This window comes from Aulonocara sp. 'chitande type north' Nkhata Bay, linkage group LG8 (genome assembly GCF_057382095.1).
Source record: "Aulonocara sp. 'chitande type north' Nkhata Bay isolate Kocher_YH1m ecotype deep benthic linkage group LG8, A_spYH_male_GT1.1, whole genome shotgun sequence".
Lineage (NCBI taxonomy): Eukaryota > Metazoa > Chordata > Actinopteri > Cichliformes > Cichlidae > Aulonocara > Aulonocara sp. 'chitande type north' Nkhata Bay.
Window position 1 is genome coordinate 3,639,874 of NC_141351.1, and position 13,122 is coordinate 3,652,995.

At 43.2% G+C, this 13,122-nt stretch overlaps 2 protein-coding genes across 5 annotated transcripts in view; one reads left to right on the forward strand and one right to left on the reverse strand.

The window, feature by feature from the left end:
• The window catches only part of LOC147322863 (arf-GAP with dual PH domain-containing protein 1), a 46,914-nt gene extending 39,805 nt beyond the window's left edge, over positions 1-7,109 (forward strand). For all 4 annotated transcript variants that reach the window (XM_086302816.1, XM_086302815.1, XM_086302818.1 and 1 more), the window contains 5 exons: positions 3,571-3,654; positions 3,888-3,950; positions 5,548-5,619; positions 5,699-5,927; positions 6,108-7,109. In XM_086302816.1, the coding sequence (XP_086158942.1) occupies positions 3,571-3,654; positions 3,888-3,950; positions 5,548-5,619; positions 5,699-5,927; positions 6,108-6,136 (477 nt within the window). In that variant the 3' untranslated portion in view covers positions 6,137-7,109. The remainder of the gene's footprint in view (positions 1-3,570; positions 3,655-3,887; positions 3,951-5,547; positions 5,620-5,698; positions 5,928-6,107) is intronic.
• A 2,131-nt stretch (positions 7,110-9,240) lies between these two features.
• Positions 9,241-12,682, reverse strand: sox8a (SRY-box transcription factor 8a). Its single transcript, XM_086302821.1, has 3 exons — positions 12,026-12,682; positions 11,013-11,266; positions 9,241-10,919 (listed from the first exon to the last, which is right to left on the reverse strand). The coding sequence occupies exons 1-3, from the start codon at positions 12,433-12,435 to the stop codon at positions 10,144-10,146; spliced, it is 1,440 nt and encodes a 479-aa protein (XP_086158947.1). The 5' UTR covers positions 12,436-12,682; the 3' UTR covers positions 9,241-10,143.
• Positions 12,683-13,122: the final 440 nt, after the last annotated feature.

Below are 13,122 nucleotides of genomic sequence, written 5' to 3' on the forward strand. Positions count from 1 at the left end.
ACAGCGAAGCGCAAGTACAAAAGCCACGGGGTTGTCACATGATTCGGACGGCATTGTAGGCATTCTAGGCTCAGCCAATCAGAGCCAGCAGATTTCATAACACGGGCATTTTGCCGTAACACGGGCAGAAATATTGCCGTTCAGTGCCTTCGTAACTTGAATTTTTCGGGGGTATTCGTAAGTCGGCGTTCCACTGTACCTGGGGTAGAGAGTTCCACAGCCTGGGAGCAGAGCAGCTGAAGGCCCTGCTTACCATGACGGTGAGGCGGAAAGAAGGCACAGCAAGCTGAACAGAAGACGAGGGTCGAAGTGAGCGGGCAGAAGAGAGGTAGGGAGGAGCGAGGTTATGAAGGACCTTGAAGGTGACCAGAAGAAGTTTGTACACTATCTGGAATTTCACACGGAGGCAGTGAAGTTCCTGGAGAACAGGGGTGATGAATGAATTTGTACATGTACCTTTGTTTTGCGTTCTGATCATGAATCACTTTGGAAAACACTATCTGATAGGGTTAAGGTTAGGGTTAGGGCTCGGACTGGAATGGACGGCTGGAGCCTCTGCTCCAAGCATGTGTTACCGCCTCAAACGCCATTCTATTGGATTCAATTGACAATCCGGAGCGTCTCATAGTAACGCGAAATGTACCCTTCCGCGTCCTTATGAGACGCTGTGATAAATCGTCAGTATGTTACGCGTTGGGAATGAGAATTCTCTGGACCTTTATTTATATAGATCCAAATCACAACAGCAGGCACCTTAAGGTGTTTTATATGGTAAGGTAAAGGCAGTATGTGGGTCACCTGCACAGCCCAATGAGAAAAACCAGGACACAACGTTCATAGACTGGTCATCTTCTGAACATAGTGTTTTAGGTTTGCCACTTCTTCTTTTGTCCATTTTTCTTAAAGCCACACCATGATGAGATATTCCAAGTTTTCAGCGAATTGCTTTTTGAGAATCATCATCTTGGTTTAATTATACTATTTTATATTTGTCCCATTGTGTTATCTTTGCCATTTTTCAGATTTTTTAACAAATTCTGCACTGTAGTGACAGGCTGCTGGAAACAAAGTGTCTTACTGGAAACTGTAACAACCAAGGAACTTGGACTTTCAACAATAGATGAGCTGTTGTTACTGTTTGGCCATGCGTCAGCCCTGATACAGATCGGCCGGCCGGAGGAACTGACAGGAGCAGAAAAACTGCTGGAGAAGATCAAATCATACGACGAGAGGACGTTTCAGTGTCTAGTTTACTACGCCTTTGGCAAGCTATTCCAGTAGTTCTTTGCTAAGCTGTCTGTTCTGTGTCGAAAGAACACTCGTGCGTTTCCTTGAGCTTTGCTTTTTATGCTTGCATGATTCATAAGTCAGTGTTAAGTGGCTTAACAACAACAACAACAACAAAATATTGCGCTGAAAACATTCACACCACTTTTTAAAAATTGCAATAATGTTTACCTCCTTGGAAGCAAAATGTAAAGAAATTAGGGGCAAATCTAGACTTGTGCACAGTCCTGGAAGCAGCCAGTTGTTCAAAAACCAGGATGCTATATTAAGATGAAAATAGCTGTGATCGCTACAGTTTTGCCTGTTATCACGAAATGAATTAAAACACAAGCATTTACATCAAATTAAATCTTAGCTTTTAACTGTTATTTTAATATGATTTGATACTGAAATGATGACAACAGTAAGCTCCTGCACATATTTATGGGATTTCAGACCTAGTGAGAGAAAAACGTGAAGAGGCCTCAAGTCCTGGGGAGTAATGAATCATTCTAGTTGTGAAATCATGTTTTGTCTGGTTGGTCTGGCTATAGCTGCTTACAGACACCAGCGCTGAAGCTAGTGCTGGATTAGCCAGTTGTTATACCAAAGGTGATGAAATATGCCAGTTGTAATACAAAATCAAAGCCATGTTCTTAGACAAAAGCGTCGAGTGTCAACTTCCTAAAATGCAGCCACACCTGTTGCTTGATTGAGGGTCAGAACATTTGAATCTGACTCTGAGTAAATGTTAAGGACATGCAAATAGTGAGTAATGTTTGCAGGCTCTCTTAGGTTAGGCCAGTTCATTGTTATTAAGGTGCAGGGTGTGTTCACAGGTGTTGTAGCCCTTCCGCTCCCAGAGGTAACGGATCAGTCCAATAAAGCTCCTGACAGGCATTTTTCTTCTCATAAAAGTAAATGGATGGATGATAATGTCTGCACACACTAACCCGCCCCTCCGCCCAACACCCACACCCTGATCTGCCACTGCTGCTGGTCATATAGATATCATTTGGAAAAACTGTAAAATATCGGCACTGAGCATATTCTGTGACTCCTTCTTCCTCTATATACAGTTATCCAGTGGTTAGAGCATTTTAAATGTTTTTGTTTGTATGACCAACAGTAGGCCTTCACCGGCCACTTTATTACGCACACATTAGAAGGACTTTTGCCTTAATTCCTAATGGGGTAGATTCATCTAGTCCTGCAAACATTCCTCAGTGGTTTTGTTTCATGCTAACATGACAGCATCACACAGCGTTTGCACGCAGTGATGTAACTCTCCTGCTCCACCACATCCCAAAGGTGCTGGCTTGAGATCTGGTGACTGTTGAGACCATTAGAGTCCAGTGAACTCAGTGTCACGTTCAAAGAACCAGTTTGAGATGATTTGAGCTTTTTAACATGAAAGCAGCCATCAGAAGATGGCAACACTGAGGTCAAGGGATGGACGTGGTTAGCAGAAATTCTCAAATGGACTGTGGCATTTAAATGATGCTCAGCTGGTACTAAAGGGCCTAAAGTGTGCTATTACAGGACCATCACCAGCCTGAACCGTTGATACAATAATGAGCAGCTGAACAAGTATACCTAATAAAGTGGCTGTGAATGTGTAAGATAGTGATAGAGCTCTTAGACACTGCAGTAAATATGGTATCGTAAGCTATGGTTGCCCAGTGATCAAGCTACACGCTGAAAGATACAAACAAACACCGTTAGCTTACTGAACAACACAAACAACCATATCTGACATCTTATAGCCCTGCTATGTGTAAGATAAGCTGTCCATCATTACACTTCCTCCCTGAATACAATTCTGCACTTCAACCTTTAAACTGACGGTGTGTGTTCCTGAGAGTTTTACACTGCTGAGCCTCACGTTGCTGCTACGTTACTGGGATTTGGGGCTGAAGCAGAATTAGAGGGAGACATAATCAAAGCTGAACAGATGAAAGAGAAGAAACGGAGAGGTTTTAAAGCCATTTGGTGGAGTAAGAATGACAAAGGGTGCACTGCTCCCTCTGCTGGTGCATTAGAGTTCCTGCCTGCTGTCACAGGAAGGGTTCACTGGGTTCATTCAGCATCCCTGTCACTCTCACGTTTTGTAGCGGATTTATCGACAGCGCTGCAGCTTCCACGCAGCAACGCACGCCTTGGAATTCATTCTGCTGTGTGTGACAGATACCTTCATCCAAAATCTGTTTTATTTACTCAGAACAGAAATGACGGATTAGAATGAATAAGATATGAAGTGTGGCAGGGCATGGTTCCACTGAGAGAGCTTTTTGTCCTTTGCAGGAGATGGTCGACTGGTTCAATGCTATCAGAGCTGCCAGGTTCCACTACCTGCAGGTTGCCTTCCCGGGAGCGAGTGACGAAGAGGTGAGGATGGTGTGATTTAAGCATGCGCATCACTGTTACTGAGCTTATAGTTTCAAAAAATAAACAGCATTCTCAGAGGTGTCTGTTCATGATGCTTTTCTATTGCATGGCAGTCTTGACGCCTCTGATCCCACTGCACATGTCCATGCTGAAATAAGGGCAGTTTTTAATATTTCATGCATGCTTTTTCTTTTGTCTTTACATGATTCTCTTTTGTCTATTTGCTGCTCCAGCTGGTGCCCAAACTGACCCGAAGCTTTATGAAGGAAGGCTTTATGGAGAAAACGGGTCCGAAGGTTGGTGCTGTAGTCATCCCTCTATAGTGAACTAAGGATGATAGTATCAGTTACACCTGAGTTTCAGTGTTCAGGTGACCTAAATATGGCCAAAGTGTCTCCAGGTTCAGAGTAGTGCATTGGTTCCTAATCTTTTAGCCTCCTGGTTTCTTCTGCTGGAATTATTTTTAAGGTTATGGAGGCTCAAGGGAGTAAATCTGTTCAGAATTCTGCAATAAAAAAAGTAAACATTAGCGATTACAATTATTGTTCTTCTTTCTCATTCTGTGAACCATTACAACCATAAACCAGACTGACCTAATTAAGTCTGAGTAATGCCTAAAGCTAAGGCTAGCTGTGTTGTAAATTGTAATTAATTATTTAAGAAAATATGTAAGTTTGAAAATGCAGTAGTGAAAGTGATGGAACAAATGCAGATTTCATTAACTGTATATAAAAGATGGGCGTAATTTGTCAGTCTGAAAATGAAAGGGAGTTAAAATGCATTCTTTCTAATGACCAGCAGGGGGCGACTCCTCTGATCATAGCATATATTATAAATATTAAAAAAATACTTATTAATGTTGTCAGGTGAAGCTGGAATTTTGACTTTCATTAAAACCTGACCCGATAAGTGAAGGGTGCTTGAGGCTAAGAAACTTAGGGACACTGTACACTCATAGGCTAGCTACTTGTCAATTATAAAATCGAGTCACCCAAAAATCAAACCGGGAACATTGTTTACAAAATAAGCTTCATGTTGTATCCAAAAAGATTTGGAGCTTTATTGCTTGGTTCTCCCATTTGGATTTAGGTTGCTCCAAAAACACGCTAGTGCACTCTCTCATGCCACTCACCCTACTGACTACACCTGCTATTGTTGGATTAAGTTTCTCTCCAGTATTTCTTTTATTGAAACAAACACGGTATTAATTGCCTTTGGTGTTCTTATCCCTTGTTGCCAAAGCTGTGTAGACCCAGTTTTTTGTAGTCACTTCCTGTTGACCATTAGAAAGAATGGCTTTCACTTTTTCAGACCAGGAAGCTCCATCCATCCTTTGTATACAGTCTATAGGTTGCAAGAAGAAGTATGGCTGTGTAGGAGTCATCTGCTCGCTCAATTTATTTTCTCAAATAGTCTCAGATACTAGTTTGGTTTAATACAGCATGATGGTGACTTTGTTAAAGTGAAACAAACGACGAATCAGAATATGATTTAGGGCGTGGCTACTTTGTGATTGATGCTGCAGCATTTTTCAGTTTCTCAGTAAGACCCAACAATTGTTAATGACATCTTGACGTCTGATTCCACAAAACGGTACTTGACAGCCTAATAGTTCGAGTCACAGTGGCTATGTAATCTTTTATATACAGTATGTATTATAAAAGCTAAAAACGAAAGAAGAAATTCTGGAATTTTGGAGCTTTTTTCTCCCTAGTGGTAAAATTATGATTGTTTTTCTTTACCTGTATTGGAAGCAGTTTCTTTGAGTTTAGGGAGGAGTGAGTATTGCAAGTTACAACAAAACTTCATCTTCATGTCTTATGATAAGTGACAAAAATGTGCATTTGTCTCCCTCCTTTCAACAAATGTACTGTCTGTCTTACTCTGCGTTAGCACACTGAGGGCTTCAAGAAGAGGTGGTTTACGATGGATGACAGGCGGCTCATGTATTTCAAAGACCCTCTGGTAAGAAGAGCCCTGCATCGACCCAACCTTTTGATTTGCTTCATTTGTGGCTTGCTTAGTTTGTCTTTCTGTCCCTCAGGATGCCTACGCCCGCGGGGAGGTGTTCATCGGCAGCAAGGAGAACAGCTACACTGTCCTGGCTGGCTTGCCTCCGTCCACACAGGGCTACCACTGGAACCACGGCATCACCATCGTCACGCCAGACAGGAAGTTCCTCTTTGCCTGTGAGACCGAGGCCGAGCAACAGGACTGGATAGCCGCTTTCCAGAGGGTCATAAATCGACCAATGAGGCCACAGGAGTATGCAGGTCATTAAGTAAAACATTAGAGTCCTAAAATGTTTTTGTTTTTTTTTTGCATGTTTTGTTGTGGGGGAAAGGGAATGTGTAAAGCTTTAAAATCCTACCATAATATACGGACTATAAGCGAAACACGAAAAAAAAATGAATTTCCTGTTACTGAAAGTCGTTTTCTCTGTGTCCCTGCAGTGGAGGCCCATTTCAAACACAAGCCTTGAAATCTGCTGGAAACCAAGCGCTCAACTGGACCAGCCCGGTCTCATTCAGATCAGAGACGGCCCCAGCGTGCGACCACTGACCATGGCTAGAAGAGGCGGGGTGGGTCTTATGGGTCACGAGGGGTTTTAGGGATGGGCCGAGATGGGAAAACACGAAGAAAGGAAAGGAAACACCGGCAGGACTCCAGTCTGTCTCGTGTAGGAAGCCTAAAACTCTAACGGGACTCGAGGCCCCTCATGGGGTGATCCAAGGCCAAAGGGTAGATGATGTCATCACTCTTGCGCTTACCAACCTTGTGTTGTACATTATCACATCAGAAACCCTTTCCTCTCCTCTCCTCAGCCATGTGGACCCTTCCCCTTGCAACAAGCTCCTCCTCCCCCTTCCCACCCAGAATTTTTTGTCTTGTGAATGGTTCATTCTGTCTGTAATCTAATGTAATTATGTAATCTAGAGTCATTTCACTGGTTGCTTAACAAAGACAATGCATTGTTAATTTATTGAATGTACAGTTTTGATGACAGTGGCTTATTCTGTGTGCGTGCGACATTTTTCATTGAGGACACTGTGAGGTTGAACCTCCCGCACTAAAACCCTGGTAAACCTGAAATCTGCAAAGTGCTGTTAACAACAAATATGCATACGAAACACACAAACATACACACAACAATCTCTCAGTGAGCACCTCTGCTGTTTCGGCAGCACGAGGTGGCATATCTGCATCCAGGCAGGGTTACCTTTCAAACCTCAATCTGACAGATGTTCTCTTATTTATTTGTACTGTTGAACATACTGAGTCATCGTAGACGGTTATCGCTGCTTTCCAGGATTGTAATGTGACAGGATTGTAATTTATATGACACTTCTACAGACGTTTCGTTTAATCTTTGCATCTTGTTTTAAAGACACATGGTTGTGTTGATCCTTAAATCACAGTGATAGTTTGTTTCATTATAAAATCAATACAAAGGATCCTGAAATGAGCTGCCGGTGTTTTGGATTGTCCTCCGTGTTCCCTCTTCTCTGTTGTCTTTCAACAGTTTTCCACACACTGATCCATCTGCTGTTGCTTTCAAGTAACCTTGAATCCTGATTGGTGCACAAAAGTCTAAACTAAACCATGGCTGACAGCAATACACAAATACACCTGTTGAAAGTACTGTCTTTTTGAGCATGGCTGCCAGTGCTCCCCAATTCTTCCACTAGGTGGAGCTCTTTTATCACCCCGCCACTGCTCACAGGGCGATGTGAATCATGTGCGAGCATGTGGGGGACATTAATGTAAACTGAAGCAGTTTGTACAAACAGATGGCAAAAAAAATAGACTGACACTTTAGTCCAGAAGGATACTACACTGCTGGGAAATTACTGAAAGAGAGTTAGAGATCCATTCTCTTAACTTACAGACAAAACATACAAAGTCCACATCGTGAACAGCTACTGGACCTTCTTGCTCTGAGGCAGCAGTGTTAACCACTGTCAGAGTGAGAGGTAGTTTTATATTGAAATCGACACATCCTTATGTGTCTCTGGTGTCACAGGTAAAATATAATAATATAATCATATATTCTCTGACCGCTTGGAAAATGGTTGCAGAAGGTTGCTGGCTGTCATTCAGTGAAAACTTTCTGCTTTGGTTATTAGTCACAGTTGCCCATAGTTTGCATGGAAGACCCTTACTTATCTGCAAACACAAACACAATGCTAGCCAATCCTTTTTAGAATTAAAAAATGTGTCGTGCAAACCAGAGAGCATTCAAAGTAACGTTTACTTTAAAGCCAGACGGTCTTTGTTTCTGGCTTATGACACACTTTTTAGAGTTTCACTAGCTCCTGTGTATTTCCGTGCTAACTGTGGCAATCTGTTAGCAGCCAAAATAATCAGCAACCAGGCGGGAAATGCACATTTTTTTCCTTGCAACCAGTGGTTGCACTGATATGTGTGAATATATAGGAATCGATTTCAGAGCAACTACCACCAACCTCCAGCAACCACTTGCCAACCGGTCAGGGAGCACAACAATTTTCTTATAGTTGCGAGATGGTTGTCGACTGTTCTCTAGGCTGGTGTGTGACTTGGACTTCATTTACTTGACCCCAGACTGTTACACATCTGAAACAGTGGAACACTTAATATCATATGGTTACTGATCACATGACTACAAAATCAAAACTGATTATTCGATTGGTAAACGCTTGAGTGACATTTTTAATTGATGACATATTTAATTAAAATCATTAGAAGCTCAAACGCTATTTGAGAGTTAGCCTAGTTTTTGAGTTCCCAATTTGAAAAAAATGATACAAAGAGGTAGAAGCCTTAAAAAAATAACCTTGAAAGTTATTGAGTAGGAAAGTCAATTTCTGGTGTTGTTTTTTTCCACTATTTTTTTTTCTGGAGAACTTCAGAAATCCCAGCTTCACAGTTGCCATCGAATGCAACACTATACCCAGAGCCAAGGGTGGTGTGAATATGCTCATGTCTCTCTTAGTGAGAAAGCAAAATGTCATAATTCCCCTCATGTGGACCTACTTAAGACATATACTCATCACAGGGATCACTGAATGAAATGATAGATGTTCAGTTCCCTCCTTTAAACTCAAATAAACAGCCTGAATTTTCAAGTGACATGTTAGAAGCTCAGTTTGTTTTACAGTGGATGGGGCTCACTGGTCAGCAGCAAATGGAGCTTGGCATGTGTGAAGTTGCACACTCACCACAGAATAAAGACTTAACTGAAGGTCTGTTGGTGCAAATGTCACCTGATGATCTCGCCACTCTTCCACAAACGTCCGCACGTTGGCTCCAGGGCCGTACGCACATGTGAATAAATCAATGTCTCTTCTGTCTGGCGCCCTTGTTGTCGTTGGCACCTGGGTTGTCACGGTAAACTGCTGAGACAGGGAGCCACTGAGCTGCAGCAGCCGGCTCAGACCCACACAGGAAGTGTTTAAAAACGGGTGTGTTTGTCCTAAAGATACCACGGTCACTGAGTGGCTGGAACATGTGGCAAACATTCATTCTCAGTGAACCTGCGGCTTCACAGCACTGCAGTCCTTACATGGACGTAATAAGCACAACCTCAGCTTCATTTTTGGTTATTTTTTATTGTCAGTATAGCAGGTCTACACAGCCATTGAGTGTAGGACTTGTTTTTACCCACATTTCTTTCTTCTTTAATAATTTGTGTGTTTCTTGTGCGGTGCCTCTGTGAAAACCTCACACAGCTGTCCTGCCTATCAAACCTTGTGGCTGATGGACAGGACAGCCGCAGCTTGAACTGTGAAATTAACTAATCTCCTCACAGGAAACTCAGCAGGAGCAGCTGTCACAGTGGAAATGAAGCAGCAGGAGGGACCGGGTCTGCAGAGAACAACTGATAGGACCAAGAGGGGCTTCAAAACTCCTGCTCACAGGTACAACTTCCTTTTACGTAAACTACAAATTCAGCAAAACATCTTTTATTTTGTCCAACTATTATACATAACCACGAAATGCAACACATGCTATACCAAACAGTTAAGCAGGCGTGGGCCTTTAAGGCTTGCAGGTCTCCTGTTTTTAATCTAATTAAGAAAAGTTACAATCTCCTGGTCATGTCGATGTAAATCACATTCTTACTGGTGAAGGAATAAGAAGCCCTTTGGAAACGCGTCACTTTCCAAGTGACTTTAATAAAAGTGTATAAAAATTAGGAAACTATTTAAGTTTTAGTGTGGAAAAGTGTTATAAAACGCCCTGTCTGAAATAGGTGCTACTTTCATGCTGAAATTTCATTAGTGTGGCATTTCAGTGGAACATTTTGGTGTCCAGGGCGGGTTTAAATGTCACTCTGCAGGTGTTTGTACTCAAAGTGGCAAAAACGCTAACGTTTTTTTGCCTGAAAATCAACAAATGCAGCAATATATGACACACTATGTGAGTTACAGCCGGCAATGATCATCAATGTTCAAAAATTTTGGTCTGTTAGAAGTCAGTCTATATGGCTATATATTTTTGTCTTCTTCAAGGCCTGGTGAGGGTCGTATAGATGGGCTGCTCCCAGCCAGAGGGAGGACTATGAGTAGGTGGTGCCAAGGCCAGGCTGTTGATCAGTGGGGTGGTGTAAGACCTGCGGGAGGAATGAAAGTATGGGTACTGATACAGGCTGGCGGGGTAACCAGAGAAAGCGCTGTAGAAGCTGGAGTTTTGAAGGTCGGTGTAGTCTGACTGGTTGGCAGACGAGGAGGTGGTAGGGGTGGAGGAAGGACAGATGCCCGAACCCAGGGATGTATACTCAGGTTGGTGTGACCGTGGTGGAGGACTTGAGGAGTTGTAGTGACCCGGGCTCATCCGCTCAGTTTTAATCTGAGGTTTTTGGCCGCCATCCTTGTGCAGCCCGTCGGTCTCACAATTGGAAGAGGTTAGCGGCATTCCAGCGGAAGTCCCACCAGACATTTTGGACGTCCAATTTTGGATGTTGGGAGTGTGACAGTCGGTGCTGGGTGGGATGAAAGTACCGGAGGGGTTGCTGGTTTCTGGCGGGGTTAGAACAGTGGCACCGTGGCTGTTTGGAGGCAGGTACTGGTCGAGCTCGTGAACGTCGAAGGCGTCGATAGTGCCGATGACGTCAGTGCTGAGCTCAGAGATGTCTACGTTACTGAAGTCGATGTTCTGACGGTTGGGAGGAGGAGCAGCGCTGGAGCTCATTGTGTCCACAGACTGACGGTTCTCGTGTTTGGGTCCCATGTGCAGGTCTGTTTTAGGGGTGGTGGGAGGTGTTGGAGGCCCGTGAGACTGACCTGGAACGCAAAATCAAGTGAACCTTAATCAGCTTTTTCACATTTAACTAAAAAAAGGGAAAAGAAACGAAACGAGTATCACAGTGTCATCACCTGTTCTGTCTGAATGGTAATGCTGCTCCACTTCCCCTGTGCCAGCCAGCCTGGCCACACCCGGGTCCATTTTATATAAGCCCTGCTTCTGCTGCTGCTGTTGGACCAGCGCAGGTCTGCAGTCGCCCTGGTCCGGTTTATTGCTCTTGCGTCTCCGAGGCTGGTACTTATAGTCTGGGTAGTCTTTTTTGTGCTGCAGCCTCAGCCTCTCGGCCTCCTCAACAAAGGGACGTTTCTCTGTTTCAGAGAGAAGTCTGAGGAGGACAGGGACAAGTCAGAGAACAACCGCTGGCATTTCAAACACAGCAGGAAGCAAAAAAACCAAAAAAAACCAAAAACTGACAGACTCCTTGCTTCTTTCATCAGTGATGTCAATAACTACAGTTATTCACATAAGTAATCACATAAGAACTCTATACATGTTACAGTTTTGTGTATTTTCCATTTCATTCTACTTTATATGAATACTCCATCACAGAAATACCCACTTACATACTTACTTACATAAGTGCATTAACGCAGGACTTCTTTATTTTACTTAAATAAAGAATATGAATATTTCCTTTTCTTAAAAAATCTACAGTTACTGAGACATGACAAATGAACTAGCAGTTGTTTTTTTGTACTGTACAGATAAAGCCACAATGAAGTGGTTCCTCAGTGTGTATTACCACAACCACAAAATGATATTCCCGCCATAATAGCTTTGTTTATGCACAATCTGCAGGTTTTCTCTCATTTTACTGGAATTCTTTGTTCTTTTTGTTTGTTTCAGTGAATAAAACAGGCCTGTCATGATATTAGATTTACATTACATAATCGTGGTAATGAAAAAAAGGGGGGGGGGGAAACACACAGTAACATAGTAATTTTAAAAAATCTATTGAATTCTACAAAAATGCAGATGCATGGAGGAGTCCAGAGTCTGTAACTCCAGAGATCAGTCATGTTCAGTCAGCGCAGTGTTTCAGTACTGTGCAGGTGCTCATCAGATGAAACTCAGGTGTACTCACCGCCACAGCTTTCCCAGCGTCTTGCTGAGCTCAGCGTTGTGCAGATGTGGATACTGGTCCGCCAGCTTCCTCCGCGCTGCCTGCGCCCAAACCATGAACGCGTTCATAGGCCGTTTCACGTGAGGTTTACTCTTCAGCCCCCTCTCCCCCAGACTGGGCACAGGCACCAGCGACCAGTCGTAACCTTTTAGCACCTGCGACACAGCGTCGCGAATGCAGGTGGGGAACCGCTCGTCTTCCGAGCAGCTCTCCAGTTTTGGCGTAATCCCGGGCGGGCGCGCTGCCTCCTTCGCTTCGGGCCTTACCGGAGAGGCCGGAGACTCTGAATCCGATCCATGCTGGGACGCAGACCCGTCGGTTCCCGCTGGACTGCATGCCTGCTGTGACAATGGCTTGTTCTCCTCAGTCATGTTTGGTGCTGCAAAGATCTACTGACCCCCACCCTCCAAAATCCCAAAGAGCTCTCTAGTTGCGTAAAGGCGCGCGACTTTGTAGAAAGAGTGTAACCCCGCGTAAATAACCAAAATCCCGGATTTGGTCTGTTGAATTTTTCCATTCCGTCTCACATCCTCCTCCAGGACCAGGCAAATTTTGACGAGGGACGGTTACATTCTACTCTTTGTAGCACTTTAGAGCTCATGTCACTCCACCCCTCTTGTCCTATTGGCTTGTGCAAAGCTTGAGTTTCTTCAGAGCCCCTGAGTAGTTAGTCGAGTGCTGTGATACTGCACACTTTGGTATCCAAGTAAATCCAAGGCCAGTACTGATACTAATACTGACTCTGATTCTTTTATCTTTTAAAGCCAGCTTAACTAGGGGAGAGCATGTCATGATTTATGAGATGAATCATTCTGAACACATATTAATGACCAAATCACTGTGATTGCTACTTTCCACAATAATTAGTTATCACATCAAATCACTTTCATGTATTTCATGTATTTTGAAACTGGGTTTTTTGAAGTAATTGAATATAAAAGTGCCAAGCTTCTCTTGTTTAAATGTGATATAGGCAATAAATTAAAAACATCATAGGCAACACACAAAGAATCAGATATTTTCTACAGTTCATGTCTGAGATATTTTTTTTTCACACA